Source organism: Peromyscus leucopus, chromosome 2, assembly GCF_004664715.2.
Source record: "Peromyscus leucopus breed LL Stock chromosome 2, UCI_PerLeu_2.1, whole genome shotgun sequence".
Classification (NCBI taxonomy): Eukaryota; Metazoa; Chordata; class Mammalia; order Rodentia; family Cricetidae; genus Peromyscus; species Peromyscus leucopus.
In genome coordinates, this window is record NC_051064.1 from 124,226,856 (window position 1) to 124,245,843 (window position 18,988).

Consider the following 18,988-nt stretch of genomic DNA (forward strand, 5'->3'; position numbering starts at 1 on the left):
GCCCTTAGCTACCCCATCACAACAGCCACTACTCTGGCTCCTCTTCAGGGAACAAGTACTCCCCTAGAGAAAGAAGAGATGAAACCAGCTGTCCTTTAGTGAGTCAGTCTTTAATATGAATGGGCGATGGTGGGCTCCAGGAGTCTGTAAATCCTCCACAGGTTGTTGAGCTATGGAAATGGTTAGAGCAGCCTTAGGGAGTTATCTGAATACACATTATCACAGTACCAAAAAGGCAAGGTAAACAAATAGCTTAAGTATTTTATTTGTTTGCAACTAAGCTTGTTAACACTATATAATGAAAATGTACAAAGAATAATGTTGCAGTTTTTGGTTAGATTTAAGTCAAAGACATTCATTAATAAGGAATCTTCAAATGTGAATACCCCAGAAATGTCCATAAGCCATCGATCTCAACAACTGTCTCTGAATATCACCTTACTTTGGAAGGTATTGGCAAACATTTGAATTAAAACTCAAGAGTTTTCCAAAATAAAGCCGTAATTAATAAAACTATATTCTCAAACTAAAACAATTTTAATAAACTTTCCTTTCCAAAACAACAGTAAAGGAAACAAGGCATTTTGTAAAATGTGGTCCTGAACAAGTCACAGTAAAAATAAATGTGTACTTAACTCCCACCTCAACAGAGGCTGCTCTCTGGTCACAGCCTCGAGACCAAGGCAAACAATAGCCAATAAGCAACTTCAGGCAGGGAGCTGCCAAAACCAAGCTCTAACAGTTGAACACGGAGACCTTAGGGGAGTTTGGGGGAACCTGGACAAAAGATCCAGATCCTTGCTGAAACCGATGAGAAGGTGAAGTAGCTCTTCCCAAGGAGCGGTGCTGCAAGGCCCGGCCCAGCCCTGCACTCCCCCGTGTTACACTCCGAGCACACCCTGATGTTCCGCTCCAGGGGAGAACTGTTCCCTGTAGAAGTTCAGTGTCCAGGGAGCTCCTTGACTGTATGAATGAGGTGAGCGCAGACTCCACAGGGTATTTTAAGGCTTGGAGTCAAAGTGTTTTCCAGCACAGCTAGGCAGAGTCTGTGTGTTGATGGCCCGTCTCCAGTTTGTTCTAATCTCTCACCATGTATTTGCAGATTCAGGACAGCAGACCTTCCCTACATCATCGTAATCATGCCTAATGTCCATCCTAACTTATGATTCAATTTCTGTGCCTGGAAACAGTCCCTGTATTTAACGATAATACCTACACATACAACAATCCACTGTTACAACTTATATGGTCACCAAACATTAATGATCTTTCGTAGACCAAAAAAATGTTTCTAACCATAATTGTCGTGCATCAAATTCACAGCCAGAATCCCCAAGGTCAAAACAAGTTTTGCACAACACAAATAATAACTTAAAACACACAGACACACACGCACACACACACTCACACACTTCTCACAGAGCTGTGCTTGGGGAAACTCCACATGTTGAGTGCCACTGAAGGCATTCTTTGCTAAACTGCTGCTCCAGGTACTTTTGTATGGAAAACCTATCACAGTAGGGTACAGCTGTTTAGTGGATGAGCAGAAAAGAAAGATATGCTGTGGCAACCAGAAAGTTTTAAGGTCTTTCAAGTTGTATAAAATGGACCTGCAGAAACATTTAAGTGTTCTCAGGATGCAAAGTTGGAGCTGAAATGTGATATCAAACCAGTTGCAAAAAGTGTACAGCAGCCATCTCTTGAGGTCACACCTGGTACCAAGATAGGCAAGAAGGCTTCAGGATACATCTGCAAATTAGGGTTAAAAGACAAATGAAAAGAATAATGAGGTTGTAGTCTCATTCTTTTTAAAACATACACTAGCAGTAAATGATCAAACTGTGGGAGCTACCACTTAAAAGATAGGAATTAAGAAATCTGTCTCAAGTATTTCAAATATTTAGAAATAAGAAACCTTGACCACTCACTGCATCAATCAACTTCCGTAAACTAACTGGACTCACCTTTCTGGAGGAAAAATATTAACAAAGAGACTGGTACTGAGTCAAATGACCATAGGAGGCAATCTCGGCTAACTACAGAAACTTGAGCGAATTATCTAACATCTCTAAATATTGTCTTTACCAATAAAAACGGGGTTAATATTTAAAAGTTCCACCTCTGCCGGGTGGTGGTGGTGGTGGTGGTGGTGGTGCACGCCTTTAATCCCAGCACTCAGGAGGCAGAGCCAGGTGGATCTCTGTGAGTTCAAGGCCAGCCTGGGCTACACCAAGTGAGTTCCAGGAAAGGTGCAAGTACACAGAGAAACTCTGTCTCAAAAAAAACAATAAATAAATAAAATAAAAATTAAAAAAAAAATTAAAAAAAAAAAAGCTCCACCTCCTAGGCTACTGTGAGGATAATATGAAATTAGAATTTATTGGTGTCACACTGTGCTGGACACCGAAGTACTTAAGCCACTTCACTTTACAGAGCCTTTCAAAATTTTAAAAAAAAAAAAAAAAATTTTAAGATTTACTTATTTTATGCGTATGAGTGTTTTGCCTGCACATGTTTGTGTACCACATGTCTGCTAGGTGCCCTTGGAGATCAGAAGGAGGCATCAGATCTGGGACTGAAGTTATAGGTGTTTGTGAGCCACCATGTGGACACTGGAAATTGAGCCTGGGTCCTCAGCAAGAGCAATAACCCAGGGCCTCTTGCTCCCAGGACACAAAATACTCCCAAGCAAAATCTTGTTCTTGGGGCTGGAGAGATGGCTCAGAGGTTAAGAGCACTGCTTGGTCTTCCAAAGGTCCTGAGTTCAATTCCCAGCAACCACATGGTGGCTCACAACCATCTGTAATGAGATCTGGTGCCCTCTTCTGGCCTGCAGGCAGAACACTGTATACATAATAAATAAAATCTTAAAAAAAAGAAAATCTTTTTCTTAAGAACTTGGAAATTTTAAAGAAAAACTTGGTATACTTACAGCTTGTTGGCCTTGTCCCATATCGCCGCATAATCTGATCATGTGTGAATTTCACAAAAGATTCATACTGTTCTGTGAAGATATAATAAAGAGTATATACTTATCCCAGAAACCCATCCCTAATCCCTCAGGCAATTTAGGAAGCAGGGTGGCATCTGTCTTCCCTGTTTCCATTCTCTACTCAAACATCCCTTTTTCTCTCCTATAATTCTACCCATTATCCATGGCCTCCCAGAACCAAGGTATGTGAACTTGAAATCCTGAAGTCCTTTTTTCATTACAAAATGAAAACATGAAGAGTGGGATTATAGTGGGATCAGTAACAAAGGGCCTGCAAATGGATGAGGTAGATCTCTAAAGGGGGAAAAAAAAGCTGAGGTAGCTTCATGCTTGGAATCCCATTCCTTGAGGGAACTTCAAGTTGCTAGAGGTAGTTCTAAAGGCTAGGTAGCTTCATGCTGAATCCATTCTTGAAACTTAAGTCAAGCTAGCCTGGTCCACACAGTAAGTTCCAGATTTATTTTTATTATTTTTTAAATTGTGTGTGTGTGCTGGCATGTACATTTGAGTGCAGGTGCCCTTGGAGTCCAGAGAGTATTGGATCAGCCAGAGCTGGAGTTATAAGTGGTCTTGAACCACCTGACATGGGTGCTGGGAATTGAACTCATGTCCTCTGGGAGAGCAGGAAGCACTCTTTAACTGCTGAGCCATCTCTAGTCCAAGCCTCAGCTGATCTAGACTTGCTTTTCTATCCTACCTCCCAAACCAAAGAGTGCTCAACTTCTACATCAACGAAGTGACTCCACGGCAGAAGTGTGAACATGTCAGTGACACTGCACGGCACCAATCCTGACACCTGTTGGGAGTCAGGGCCATAAGCCAACCACCTGCTCACCAGCTGGTGGCCTACTCAATGCCTATACTTCCGGAACATTCTTACACGTGGAGCTTGACTCATCTGCTTTCAGAAATGTAAATGAGTTCTCTCGAATGTGTAAACAACACCCATGGCACCATCAACGTAGCTGCAGTGTTCACAACCCACAACCCCTCTTACACAAAGCCCTCTTTTTGAGTTACACCAACAGCAGCAGCAGCCTAGGTCTCAGCCTACCTGCGAGTTTGGTACTGAGGATCTGCTCATACTCCTCTCGGACTTTATCTTCATAGTCTTTTAGGAGACGCTCACATATTATCCCCACTTGTCGAAGGGTAAAGGTGGGCTGGTCCTTCTTCATCCAGGAAGAACCTGGCAAGAACAAAACATAAGTTGGGTGCAGTGGCACATGCCTATAACCCCAGCTATTCTAGAGGAGAAAAGAATGGAGTTTGAGGTACACATGGGAAACTTAACAAGACCCTCAAAAATAAAAGATCAGTGTAGAGCACTTGTCTAATTCAAGGCTGACTCAAGCCCCAGTATTCCCTATCCCCCTAAAAAGATAAAACTTCTTTACACAGCATATTCCAGTTCCATATTCGGAATTAACAGCTTTCATAGAAACACTCCTCAAGATACACAGAAACTTTAAATAGGCTGGCCTAGCTGGCCAGGGAGCCCGGGGAACCTTCCCTGTCGCCACCTCTCTACGTGCTAAGATTACAAATATGGGCTGCTACGCTTGGCTTTTTTAAAATGTGAGTTGTGGGACTCAAACTCAGGTCATCCTACGTGTACTGTACAGACGGGGCTATCTCCCTGGCCCGTGCTCTATAAGCAAAGCTAAAGGTAAACTGAGAAGCAGGGGAATAGACTTGTACCGAGTGCTAGCGGAGCTGTGTACACACAACAGTTCTGATATCCTAACAATCCAGGCTCATACTCACCCCATAAAAGACCAGAACCAAAAGCTTAAAGCTGAAGCCTCCAGTCTGGATTAGGAAAAGTACATTTAGAACATAAGTCTTTGGAAATCACTCAGATGTGTCCAGCCTCACACTGGGACACACAATACTGCCATCTACAAAACTCATGCCTAAGAACTGTATATAATCAAGATACAAAGAAAGGTTAACATTTTTTTCCAAGTTTTTTTATTTATTTATTTATTTTTTAATGTCGCCCTGGAACTTGCTGTGTCCACCAGACTGGCTTGGCACTCATAGAGATCCACCTGTCTCTGCCCCTGAGTGCTGGGATGAAAGGTGCTCAACACCATACCCTGTTCCTCATAATGTTTAATGTTCATGATTTTGTACTGGACTTCATTCACAGCTACCCTGGGGCACATGTGGCCACTATGGACATCAGATTATAGACAAATCTGACTGTAAAACAAACACCAAAAATACACTTTCTGATAATGATTCTGTAGCAGAGCAGGGCCAGGGCATCTTTTATTTTTAGGATCCACAAATGATTTGTAAGCTACAGGGAATCTGAGATTCAGGACCATTGGAATTGCTCAACAATATAAAATAGGCCACTGACATTAACCTCTTACCACTCCTTTTGGAAATGGTCTCAAGAAGTCCAGGCTGGCCTTGAAATTGTTAGTACCCCCAAATAACCTTTAATTTCTGATCCTTCTGCCTGTGCCTCCTCATTTACTGGGGTTACAGTGTTGGTTTTATTTGGTGCTAGGGACCCCACCCAGGATTCATGCATGTGAGGCAAGCACTCGACCAACTGAGAGCTCATTACACCTTTATTAACTCTTGTTCCTTCTGTGACTAATCAGAGTCCTGTAAACCCAGCACTTCCAAGGTGGAGGCAGGATAAAGAATCGCGGTTCAAAGCTACACAGAGAAACCCTGTCTCGAAAAACCAAAAAAAAAAAAAAAAAAAAGAATCGCGGTCAAGGTCATTCTCTGCTACTTAGTAATGAACTCTTACCTATAGGCCTCTTTCTCAGTTTTCCTTGTGGCTTTACCAGAGGTTGTGGTAAATCAAAACTGTAATTTCTAGCTTCCTAGGAGCTAAGATTTCAGATGTGAACAGGTTTTATTAAACAAGCTCACTCAGAGCACTCAGCAAAAATGGGAGGGATAAGGTTATAGCTTCTACTTTGGAAGGGAGGCCAAAAGAAGCAAGCAATAGCCTGATTCTGGAGCTGGCAACTGGAGCAACAGATTCCACAGGACTTCCTGCCTGCTGATGGTAAAATAGCAGCCTTAGAAATATAAGCATAAAGATCAAGCCATAACTCAGGCCTGAGAACCTCCGAAGTTAGTCTAGAATCTGTTTCTTCGTTCCTGTAAGTATTTAAGCTACTTACCACTTAGAAACAAACCTTTTATGGCTTTTTCCAATTAAACTAAACACAGATTTTTTTTTTTCCTCTACAAATGAAACATGACCAAAACATCTGGCCTCATCATTGGTTATCATTTCTCTACTCAACATTTTCTACTACTTTAACATTACTGGCTGGGCAGTGGTAGCGCACTCCTTTAATCCCAGCACTCGGGAGGGAGACACAGATGGATCTCTGTGAGCTCAAGGCCAGCCTGGGTTCCAGGAAAGGCGCAAAGCTACACAGAGAAACCCTGTCTCGAAAAACCAAAGAGAGAGAGAGAGAGAGAGAGAGAGAGAGAGAGAGAGAGAGAGATAGGGAAGGAGGGAGGGAGAGAGAAAGAAGACAGACAGACAGACAGAAAGAAAAAGAAAGAAAGAAAGACAGACAGAAAGAAAGAAAGAAAAAGAAAGGAAGGAAGGAAGGAAGGAAGGAAGGAAGGAAGGAAGGAAGGAAGGAAGGAAGGAAGAAAAGAAAAGAAATGGAATACTCTGAAGAAACAATCTTTTCAACTGTTTTAGGACACAGATGTTTGCAGCACTGGTCTGTTGACCATTTATAGGGACAAAGCAGGCAAGTCTAGCTCACTAAGTGACAGAGACAACCTCAAATCCTGAGATTTTAGAGTACTGCCCCCACAATCCATTTATCAAGGTTACAAAACGGGACTGTCCAATAGAACTTTCTAAAACAAATTTCTTACATTTGTGCGTCCAATACAGCGCCACATATGACTACTACTTATGTACCTGAAATAAATTTAATGCATATGAGCATTGGATTTTTAACACATTGGGCGTGACAGCTCAAGGGTGTAGTCAGCAAGAGGACTTCCACAAGCTGGAGGACAGCTGGGTCTTTATATCGAGTTCCAGACTAGCCAGGGCTACGTACCGAGACCTGGTCTCAACAAGGGACCAGGCATAGTGGCAGACAACTTTAATTCCAACACTCAAGAGACAAAGGTAGGATCTCTGAGGTGTCCAGGCAAGCCAGGGCTACATGGTGAGAAAAAACAACTTGCTCAGGAGCTGGAAAGATGGCTCAATGGTTAAGAGAACTGGCTGTTCTCCCAGAGGACCTGGGTTCAAGTCTCAGCACCACATAGCAGCTCACAGCTGTCTGTAACTCCAGTTCCAGGGGATCTGACAACTCCACATACACATCCATGCAGGCAAAATACCAGTGCACATAAAATAAAAACAAATCATTAAAATAAGTAAATAAAACTTGCTCAAGCCAAAAGTAAAACCTCAAAGCAAACATCAAAAACAAAAACAAAGCTTAATTAGTAAGTTTACATAAGAAATAACTTAGTTCCATGTTAGAGTTTGAATCTAGAATATTCCCCATAACCCCATGTTTTAAGCGCTTGTTCTCTAGCTTGTGGTGTCTTAAAAGACGCGGCCCGGCAGGTGCAAATAGGTCACTGGGCCAGGTCTTTGAAGTTTATATATCTGCATCTGGTTCCATGTCACCCCCATTTCCTGGTCGGTACCATATGAAGAGGAAGCCAAAAGCTCACTGCATGAACTGAGCCACTTCCCCAGGCCTCTGCCGCATGAAGGACAGTCATATCTGAAACCATAACCTTCCCCAGGCCTCTGCCGCACGAAGGACAGTCCCATTTGAAACCATAACCTTCCCGACTAATTTGCCAGGCTGTCACAGTCCTGAGAAAGGGACACAGCACAGGTGCTAAAGGACACACTGCAACTACAGAAAGGCAGACTGTTCGGAGACAGGGTCTCGCTGTATATACCACAAGCTGGTTTCAAACTACGATCCTGCCTTTAGCCTCTTAAATATGCCAGGATTACAGGTGTGCAACGCCAAACCGGCCCCCCCCCCCCCGCCCCAAAAATAGATTTTCCACACCCAAGCATGCTTACCTGGAGAACTTGGTGCGCTGAGTGCCGAGGAGGGAGGCTGGCTTTCTGAAGTACAGGCTTCACTCTGACTGAGAACCACCTCTAAATGTCTCCATCTCTGATAACGGCTATATTCTTGCTTTATGTTCTGAAAAATTTGCTCTAGTAAAAAAAAAAAAAAAGAAAAAGAAAAAGAAATGAACTTGAGCATTCATTTTGTGGTCATTTCTTCAGACTTCCCATCCCTAAAAACTTTCTTGAGAAGATAGGCAAGAAAGGTCTTATTATTTTATTCTACGAGTTGCTGGAGTTCAAACTCCAAGTCTTTTTGACACTAGGCAAACACTCTACCAATAAGATACATCCCCAGTCCAAAGAAGGTATTTTGACTAAATAGCCCCTTTATCATACAGGTCATAATATAATCTCTTCCTCATCCCTATGTTATTAACAGGTAAATGTTTACACTGTACAAACCAGTCCTATAGCTCAAGACAGTGTTCTTGTTCTGACTATGGAGCTGGTGACATGGTTCAGTGCATAAAGGTGTTTGCTGTGCAAGCCTGGTGCCCTGAGTTCAGATCCCTACATAAAACTGGAAGGGGACAACCAACTCTACAGCTGTTCTCTGACTTCCACACACATACCACGCTCACAACAGAATACATTTTAGAAGGCTCAGCAGTTAAGAGCACTGACTGCTCTTCCAGAGGATCTAGATTTGATTCCCAGCACCCAGATGGGGGTCACAGCAGTCTTTCATTCCAGTTCCAGTGAATCTGAGTCCCTTTCTGGCCTCTATAGCGGTACACAGTCAAACATGCAGGAAAACACTCATATACATAAAATAAAAATAACGAAACTAAAAAAGTTTAACCCCTAAAATAATAGCTGTTTGGTCAAGCCCCTCATCCAATTTCCTTTACTTTTTGCCTGTGGTAAACAAGCAAGTCAGACCTGCACTTTGCTGGATTCGCTGCTACAATTTAAAGTAAAATAAGCCATGCTTTTATTTTTAATTTGCTTTGTTTTTGAGACAGAGTTTCATGTAGCCTAGGCCAGCCTTGATCCTGCGTGTAGTTAAGATGACCATGGACTCTTTCTGATGCTCCCCTTCTCCATTTTCCAAGCACTGGGATTAAAGGTGTATGTCACCACTGTCGGTTCTCTGTTTGAAAAATGGTTTAACTATATAGTCCACCTTAGTCTTAAACTCACAGCAACCTTTGCTCAGTTAAGTTTTATATTTCCACAAAACACAGTACTATGGGTGAGTCTCTTATCACTAAAGGTCTTTTAACAATTAAGTTTTTGTTCCATGAGAAGATGGTACATAGCAAAAACCATTAGTGTAACAGTCTGGACACAGACAGGGGAGGAGCCGAGGGCTATTGTTTGGGATTATCAAGGCTCATTAAAAGTGTTTTTAAAAGCTAGGTGGTGGTTGGCACACACCTTTAATCTCAGCACTTGGGAGGATCTCTGTAAATTCAAGGCTAGCCTGGTCTACAAAGTGAGTTCCAGAATAGCCAGGGCTACACAGAGAAACCCTGTCTGGAAAACAAACAAAACCAACAACAAAAACCCCACATAATTAAAAATAAAAATAAATTCTTAATAGTTTCTAAGCTGGGTGTGGTGGCAAACCCATGGCTTGGAAGGAGGGAGGCAGGAGAATCAGGAATCCAAAGTCATTCTCGATTATACAGAGTTTGAGAACAGTCTGGGCTACATGAGACACTGTCTTAAAAAACAAGCTGGGGTGCCGGGCGGTGGTGGCGCACGCCTTTAATCCCAGCACTTGGGAGGCAGAGCCAGGCGGATCTCTGTGAGTTCGAGGCCAGCCTGGGCTACCAAGTGAGTTCCAGGAAAGGCACAAAGCTACACAAGAGAAACCCTGTCTCGAAAAACCAAAAAACAAAAAACAAAAAAAAAAAAAACAAGCTGGGTTGGTAGCCTGTTCCTGTAATCTCTGTGATTGGGAAATAGAAACAGGAGGATCATTGCTAGGTCAAGGTCAGACTGGGCTGAGTGAGACCCTGTCTCAAAACAAACACTTTCTCAAGCCAGTCATGATCCCAAAACATTTCTGAGCTGGGTCCTGTGAGGCCAACTCGAAACCCAGCTTCTCTGGAGGCCAAGGCAAGAGGATCCCAAGATCAAGGCTACACTGGAAAATACAGCAAGGTGAAGGCCAGCCCAAGCACCTCAGCAAGACTATATCCAAAAAGGAAGATGAGGGCAGTGGCTACAGCTCAGTGGTAGAGCACTGGCTTTACATGCAATCCCAGCACTGGAAAAATAAAGAAAGGTGATATAACACAATGTTTGCTAGGACTCAAATGATTATTCTCAGTCAGCACAAACTGAACTTGCCAACATGCAGGAAACACTAGCTAGCAACTATAAACTCCTGGAAACAAGAGAGTCCAGAAGGATGTGGATTTCAAGTTTTTACATACGGTGACATAATACTGTATTCCTTCTCCTGATACTATAAAGCCCCCCATAACAAAAGCAGAGACTGCATCCATGATGATGAATTCCTGTGATTCCAATGCAGGGAGGTGGGGTGTGGGCAGGGGGATCACTTCAGAAGTTGGAGGCCATCCTGGCCTATATAACAAGTTCCAGACCAGCCAGTGCTACACAAACCTATCTAAACCCAGGAAATTACATTCCTCAACTCAAATTGTTCCAGTGTAGTTTGCTTTAACTGTATTTGTCAGGGGTGGGAGGTGTAGGTAATGCCACTTTGTTTGCTACGAGCAATTTTAGGAAGCCGTTCCCAATCTTTAGTCTAGTTATTCGAAGTACATGGGAAATGCCTATCTAAACAGGTAAACAGAGTCAAAATCACAGAATGAATAACAGTGCCGGTGATGGTATGGTCCAGTAGTTGCAAATCTAGGTAAACGAACTCTGCCTAAATGGTAGAACAAACACAGTACTGTTTTCCTTTAACAAGACCATGAAATCCAGCCTTTAGATCCTTGACAACAGGGAGGCTTCTTTTTCTTTCTTTCGTTTTAAAGTCCTACTCCTCAAGCGTTCGTTCAATACAAGGATGTATGCAACTGCTGTGAAACAAGAAAGGACAAGCATGAGGGCAGAGGGCTCGCATGAACTCCAACCCCTCCTGCACAGCAAATGGACACTGGCAGCACACAACTTCAGGGCTATCCAAGATTCTAATTACAATCCACACAGGAAGAAAATGGTGCGATCTTCTTCTCAAGACCACCTCAAGTAGGAAACAGCATTTATTTTTAAAAATGCAAATTTCTTTGTAACAGTTATGCTTTTAATCCTAGATTCTATTATTTAGCTTTTAGCTTCCAGGTTATTTATCAGGCTAAATTCCTCCCCAAAACTCTTCAGTGTTTCTGGATTACTACAAGTCACAACTAAATGTCTTTCAAGACTCAGCCCTATGTGGGACATGGTGGCGCACACCTTGAATCCCAGCACCCAGGAGGCAGAGGCAGGTGGACCTTTTTGAGTTCCAGCCAACCAGGGCTACCTAAAGAAACTTTGTCTCACCTCCCAACCCCTAAAAAACTCAGCCCTAAGGCAGGCATGGTAGCAGGAGTCTGGAATCCCACCCAGTACAGAGGAGGTAGAGGCAGGAAGAACAGGAGTTCAAACTCGTCCTTGGGGACATAGCAATAACAAGTGGGCTGCTATTCAAATAAAGTCAGGTTGATTAAAAAACCAAGCAACACATGCCTGAAACCCAGAGCTCAGAAGGTGTAGAGTTCAGTCATCCTTAGTTATCTACTGAATTCAAGACCAGCCTGTGTACACGTCTCCCCTCCCACCTAACCCGCAAAAGTGAGGAAGAAGAGAAGGAACATTTAAAAATGAGATTGAAGCCGGGCGGTGGTGGCGCACACCTTTAATCCCAGCACTCGGGAGGCAGAGCCAGGCGGATCTCTGTGAGTTCAAGGCCAGCCTGGGCTACCAAGTGAGTTCCAGGAAAGGCGCAAAGCTACACCAGAGAAACCCTGTCTCGAAAAACCAAAAAAAAAAAAAAAAAAAAAAAAAAAAAAAGAGATTGTTTTTATTTCCCTTTAGGTGGTGTCACTGTTTTTTGGTGTTCTGTGACAGGGTCTGGGTAAGACCTGGGTAGCCTGGAACTCGTTATATAGACCAGGTTGGCCCTGAGCTTGTAGCAATCCTGCTTTTGCTTCTCAAGTGCAATCAAGAGATGACAGCATGGAGTGCCAAACCTGCTCATTCTATTTGTAGAGCAACTGACAACATCTCTCTTATATTTTACCCTCCAGTCCAGAAGGCATTTTTTACTTAAGATAAGAAGCATTAAATAATGTACCGATACTTCATATTTCTTTCATGACTGACAGAACCAAAATCCAATAAGCACTAAAAAACATGGGGTTGGGGTGTGTTTAATCAATTAAAAACTTAAAAAACCTAACAGAGTTCTGGGCATTTAGTTTCCCCAGAACATGGCTGAGGCTCTGGGTTCCAAACCCACACCCCCAACAACAACAAAAGAGGCCTCATTACAGCACTCTGTCCTAGTCTTCTGGATACATTTAGCAATGGTCATTAAACAACCAAGATCACCTGAACCACAACACAAATGGTACAGAAAATTTAAGTACTGAAGAAATAAAACTTCTGGGGCTGGGGAGATGGCTCAGCAGGTAAGAGCACCGGCTTCTCTTCTAGAGGATCCAGGTTCAATTCCCAGCACCCACATGGGAGCTCACAACTGTAACTCCAGTTCCAAGGGATATGGTACCCTTACACAGACATACATGCAGGCAAAACATCAAATAAAATAAATCTTGGAAAGAAAGAAAGGAAGGAAGGAAGGAAGGAAGGAAGGAAGGAAGGAAGGAAGGAAGGAAGGAAGGAAGAAAACTTTTATGCAAACAGACTTCCAGGCCCCTGCCCCCCCCTTTTTTTTTTTTTTTTTTTTTTCAAGACAAGGTTTCTTGGTGTAGTCCTGGCTGTCCTGAACTCCCTTTGTAGACAGACCAGGCTGGCCTTGAACTCAGAGATCTGCCTGCCCCTGCCTCGGATTAAAGGTGTGTGCCACCATCGCCTGGTGCCTCTGCCTTTTTGAAATGGGGTTCTCCTATGCTGCCCTGGCTGGTGTGGGGTTTCTAGGCTCAAGCAATCTTCCTGTCTCATCCCTACCTCCCCCTGCTTTTGGGGCCCTTTATTTAAAACACACACACACACACACCACCACCACCACCAACAACAACAACATAAAAAGCTTCTAGTGTTCAGTCATTCTGTGAATAAGGTTAGATATAACATTAAGTCACCAGGGCATTTAAATTGAAAAGATTCCATTCTGGGTCAGACTAGGTAATGGATGTGAAATTCTATTTAGAAATGATTATTTAAGCCGGGCGATGGTGGCGCACGCCTTTAATCCCAGCACTCGGGAGGCAGAGCCAGTGGATCTCTGTGAGTTCGAGCAGCCTGGACTACAAGTGAGTCCAGAAAGCGAAAGCTACACAAGAAACCTGTTCGAAAAAAAAAAAAAAAAAAAAAGAAATGATTATTTAAATCATTTTCAAGTCTGTGATCACAGCCCCTGTGATACTGAGGCAGGGGAACTGCTAAGCTCAAGACAGGCCTGGGCCACATTGTGGGTTATAGGCTAATCTAGAGAGTGAGACACTGTCACAAATCAGCAAAGGAAATGACTACTGAGATGAACAAACTCAAGGGAAAAGACGCAGCGAAGTGGGTCTAGGGAAAAGGACAGTCACAGTTAAAAAAAAAAAAAAGTCCGGTATTTCTTTAAATTCTAGGATTAAGACGTGAACACAGCTTGAGAGAGGTCTGCTGGCGGCAGCAAATATCCTCGAGTAGACATGGAGAGGAAGAAGGAAATGAAAACTAAAGGCACTAGCGACTGAAAGAGGTGAGGGAAAAAATGATTTAAAGGGATTACAGGTTTTGCTAACGCTTGTGGAATAAGAGAAAAAAAAATACAAAGAAAAGACTTGACCAAATCCACGGTTTAGGGCTCATTTCTGGGATCCCTTTAAAAATTGCTGAATATTACTGCTGAAGCCTTTTCCCTCCTCCTCCTGCAATACGATAGGTATCTCTACCGTCACATGAGTCCTTCCTTTTGCCTTGGCCAAAATGAAGAGCCTTACTCATGTCAACTCACTGTACTAGGCATTTGAATTCTGGTACAGAATCTCTGTATACGGAAGGATTCTTAAATACTAGCCAACGAACTACCCACGTCAAGCTATACATGAGACAAGACAATAGCCATACAATAAAACAGGGCCAGTCCCTCCCTCTACGAAACAGACTGAAATCATTTTCCACGACTGCTGGGTGGCTCCTGGTCCCTAAAGACTTCTGGAAATCAAGTCTCCCTAACAAGCTCCAGCACGGTGCGGCGCCGCCGCACACACTCACGCCCCCTCCTCTCCAATCGGTCTCCCTCCCCACTCAAGGCTGGGTTCGTGAGCAGAATCCAATTTTCCATGGCCCGCTGGATCTGCTGGGAGGTTCCGTAGAGCGGAGGCAGGAGGGGCTTCGTTCAGGGACACCAAGAGCCTTCGGCGACCTGGGGTATCCCCATCTCATCTTGGTGCCCACCCCTCCAGGCTCTCCAGCTCCAGGAAACCCCGAAAACCGACACTGTGGGGCCATTGGCTTCCCGGATGTCTCTCGTCCCCGGAAGCAACCGAGCCCAGCAGCACCCCAGTTCCTTTTTCTCCAAGGCCGATATGAGGAGCTGAGGTGATTTCGGCCGGCGTCCGCGACCCCCGCACCCTCCCCACCCCCCACGCCCCGGCCTGGCTTCCTGCCAAGTTCGCAGCAGCAGCAGCGCAGGTTACCCGGAGTTGGAAGGCGACGCTCACTGCCGGGCAGGGCAGGCGGCTGGAGACTCGCCGGCGGCATCTGCATCTGAAGCGGCGGCGGCTCGGCGTCCGGGGGCCTGAGGCCCGGAGTGGGGCCGGGTAGAGGGGCACAGCGTCGCCGCTTCGGGGAACCGGGGCTCAGCAGCGCTGCCTCGAACTCCATGGGCCGCTTCAATGTCGCCCCGCACGCCATCCCGCGGAGGGGCCAGGGACCAGATGCAGACGCGGCAACAACGGCGGCCCAGGACCCAACTCCTCCCGAGCTACGGCTCCCAAGCCAAGCCGGCTCCAATGGCGCCTCCGGCACCCGGCAGCCGCGCTGGCCCCGCCTCCTGTGACGTCACGGGCGTGCGCCACCGCCCGGCGGAGGGGGGGCAAGCCGGAAGAGGGCCTCTCCAGGAGGTCCGCAGGCCTGGGCTCGGCCCGCGGCGCCCCCTGCGGAGGAAGTGGGCCGGTCTGGGCGGAGAGCGTGGTCGCCTAGCAACACTGGGACGGCCCCCGCCCCCGCCCCTCCCGGGGCCCCCCTTCACCGGCTCAGCCGGGGTGGCCTCGGAGGTCTTTTGCACCTGCGCGGCAGGAGTTTGGGGGTGGGGGGGGATGGGAGAGACCTAGGGAGACCTGGGGTTCCCGGTGGCCGCGTGACCTGCTTTGGGGCAGCCCTTGTCCTTGATAAAAGAGGTGATTCTAAAGGGTTATCAAGGGCTTTTCGCCGAGTCCCAGGAAATCTTCACCGGCGTAGCCGGGTTATCTGAGGATAGGCTTTATTTAATCCACGAACCCTGTGCAATCATGGGCAAAATTGGAAGAGGTGTGTTAGGAGTGAATGTATTTTGGAGATAGATGACCCGTCCATTAATCAGCTCACTAAATGGATGTATTACGCAAAAAGGATTTAAAAAAAAAAAAAAAAAAAAACCTACCAGAGAACTCGCTGGCTTAAACTGTCTAAGCAAGTGATACCAGAGTGTTTGGAACTTCCCCTGATAGCTGATTTGGCAGTTGGCTTCCCCATCTGACTTGGCAACTCAGGAAGGTTCTTCCTCCGGTCCATCTAGATGCTCTGCCGCACTGTTGGCTGGAAAATGCTTTTGATATTCTGCAAAATGAATAGAACACAAGTAGGTCCTGCTTTTAGAAACTGTGTGGTTGTTATTTTTGGGGGAGTAACTCCAGTGCTTTCAATCACATCAACAGAGCGACCTGACTTGCCCCCTCCCCCCAATTCAAAGCCTTTCTGTAATTATTCATATATTGATGGTCATGACTCCTGTAATTTGGCTTCACATATCTCTGTAATCGATTTTTCCAGAATAGTCCAAATTTGAGATACTCATTGCTAATAGCCAAGATGGCTGTCAACGTACTTAACACTTGGGTTAGAGAAGAGGCTACTACTTCCAGTCCTCTGCTGCTGCTTTTTTTTTTTTTTTTTTTTGGTTTTTTCGAGACAGGATTTCTCTGTGTAGTTTGCGCCTTTTCCTGGAACTCACTTGGTAGTCCAGGCTGGCCTCGAACTCACAGAGATCCGCCTGGCTCTGCCTTCCGAGTGCTGGGATTAAAGGCATGTGCCACCACCGCCGCCGCCGCCACCACCACCGCCCGGCAGTTTTTTTTTTTTTTAAAGTCCTTTTTTGGTTGTTTTTCTCTGAGTCCTCTTCCATTTCTACAAACTCTTGAAAAGATCATAACATAGGTCATGCATTTTCACATTTATTTTTGTAAAATATAAGAAACAATTCTATTATGGCCCAGCATAGCAAATTGCTGGTTTTCTTTTTGCTATTGCCATATTGAGGTTCAAACCTCGAGCCTTGCCAGGCACACTACCCATGAACTATGTCTCTAGGTCCTGGTAAGTTTATTCTAGTACATTTGTTGTCTATATAGATGTGACGGTGGTTTAAACTAAAATCTAGAAATAAAACACTAGCGCTAAGCCAGGCAGTGGTGGCTCCCTCCCTTAATCCCAGCACTCAGGAGGCAGAGGCAGGAGGATCTCTGTAAGCCTGTTCTATGGAACTAGTTCTGGGACAGCCAGGTCTACACACAGAGAAACTGTCTCGAAAAACCAAACCAACCAAAAACAAACAAACAAACAAACAAAAACCCAACCAACCAACCAACCAAAAAACCTCAAAACAAACATTAGAGCCAAAGAGAAAGAACACCATTATCTTGGCACTAAATGACCATAACTGAGTTTAAAATTTAGTTCTGAGTTTCTTGGATGTCAAGGGCAAATGAAACCGGAGTTGAGCTGAATAGATGTTATCTGAAAGGAATCAGTTCATCCAAGGCCACAGACCATCGTTTTGTTTTGTGTATCACTTAATTCTAAAGGTAGACTCTCGTGACTTTAGTGGGAAACAGTGAATGATGTAATTAAGCCTTCAAGACAACATGTATGGCTGTTTCTTATGTTCAATAAAAGCCAAGGACATGAAAAACCACTTAACAATGGTTATTTTTTAAGGGGACTTGTTTAAGAGCTCCGAGTAAATTGTTTTCTTGTAGTATAAACAGATCCAAAGTGAGAGATTAGAAGATTTGAAAAGTATGTCCCTTGGGTAGTCATTGGAAACACACCTCTTTTAGCTAGGGTTTTGCTAAGTGCTTTGATAGTTACTCTGTGATCCTTTAAAACATTGAGCGTGCCTCAGAATATTGGTGCTTTAACAGAGGAAGCTATAATTTGCATATATGTGCTTCAAAACCATACATTCCTTGAGAATAATAAGGAAGCCTTATTCATCTGTGTTTCCCCATTACCCACACAGTGTTTGAATGCAGCAGGGAATAGGCACAGAATAAATATTAGTCAAATGAATAAATGGCAATTATTATTCTATCGCTGAAAGCTGATAGACCACATTGCTGAATGAGGGTGGTTGCAGATGATTCAGAAGCCAAACAAGTAGGTGGTATATCCTATTATATGTTGCAGATGACAGCGGCCAACCAGAGAGCTGCCTTTGAGGGAGGTGGATGGGCTGCTCTGACAGGATGGAAACTCAGTCCTTATGAGGTCACCACACTCCAGGTCAACTTTGTTGTAACTTATACAGACACTTGACTAGGCCTGTACATGCATGCACCCCACACACGTAATTGAGTGTCTCCATGTGTAAGGCATTATGCTATCAAGCTTTTGTAGTTGCAGATACTTTGGTATGAAAAGAGGCTTGCTTCCTGCCCTCTAAGGTTTTTCTAGTCGGTTAGAGATGACAGCTACTAATGAAACAGTCACAACAAAAAATACCTAATTATAATCTGTGACAAGCACTGGGAAGGAAAAGAACAGGATGTGAGAACATACAGCTGGGAGGCTTAACCTGTCCTGGAGTCAATGAAAACTGAAGAAGCAGAGTTTGAGTTAAGAACTGGAAATGAGTACCAGGTAAGTAATTGAGAAGAAGGCGCTCGTCCAAGGAGAGACAGCATATAGAAAAGCCTATGATGGAATCCAAACCAAAAATATTGGAGGAACCAAAAACATCTCAAGCCACTCTAGAAAGACCATGAATGAATTCAGAGAGAAAACAACTAGAAATTTGTAGTCAGATTTACATGTGAAAAGATTCCTGGCTACACTATGGAGAACAGGTTGGAACAGATGAGAAATACATGAAGGAGATAACTTTTTTTTTTTTTGGTTTTTCGAGACAGGGTTTCTCTGTGTGCTTTGCGCTTTCTGAGCTCACTTGTAGCCAGGCTGGCTCGAATCACAGAGATCGCCTGCTCTGCTCCGAGTGCTGGGATTAAAGGTGTGCGCCACCAACGCCCGGCAACATTTTTTTTTTTTAAAGACATTATTGAATCCAGGAGTGGTGGCCTGTAATTTCAGCATTTGGGAGGTAGAGACAGGAAGATCAAGGCTACCCTCAGCTACCTGGCAAGTTAGAGGGCTGCCTGGACTGTAAGACTTCGTTTCAAAACACAAAATTGGGCTGGAGAGATGGCTCAGAGGTTAAGAACACTGGCTGCTCTTTTGGAGGTCCTGAGTTCAGTTCTCAGCACCCATATGGTGGCTCACAACCATCTGTAATGAGATCTGATGCCCTCTTCTAAATA

The 18,988-nt window shown here is 44.4% G+C and overlaps 1 protein-coding gene across 1 annotated transcript; it reads right to left on the reverse strand.

The window, feature by feature from the left end:
* Positions 1-235: 235 nt before the first annotated feature.
* Positions 236-15,255, reverse strand: Akirin1 (akirin 1). Its single transcript, XM_028854486.2, has 5 exons — positions 14,894-15,255; positions 8,061-8,201; positions 4,047-4,181; positions 2,933-3,004; positions 236-1,749 (listed from the first exon to the last, which is right to left on the reverse strand). Exons 1-5 carry the CDS (start codon positions 15,108-15,110, stop codon positions 1,739-1,741), a joined length of 576 nt encoding a protein of 191 aa, XP_028710319.1. The 5' UTR covers positions 15,111-15,255; the 3' UTR covers positions 236-1,738.
* Between the last annotated feature and the right edge of the window lie 3,733 nt (positions 15,256-18,988).

What these genes read in the sequence shown, in the direction of transcription:
- Akirin1 (XM_028854486.2), bottom strand. Translation starts at nt 15,110, where the DNA reads ATGGCGTGCGGGGCGACATTGAAGCGGCCCATGGAGTTCGAGGCAGCG. An exon ending in CAGCGCACCAAGTTCTCCAG is followed by an intron (nt 4,182 to 8,060) that starts GTAAGCATGCTT and finishes TGTTCTTGCCAG; the next exon opens with GTTCTTCCTGGATGAAGAAG. An exon ending in CCTCAGTACCAAACTCGCAG is followed by an intron (nt 3,005 to 4,046) that starts GTAGGCTGAGAC and finishes ATATCTTCACAG; the next exon opens with AACAGTATGAATCTTTTGTG.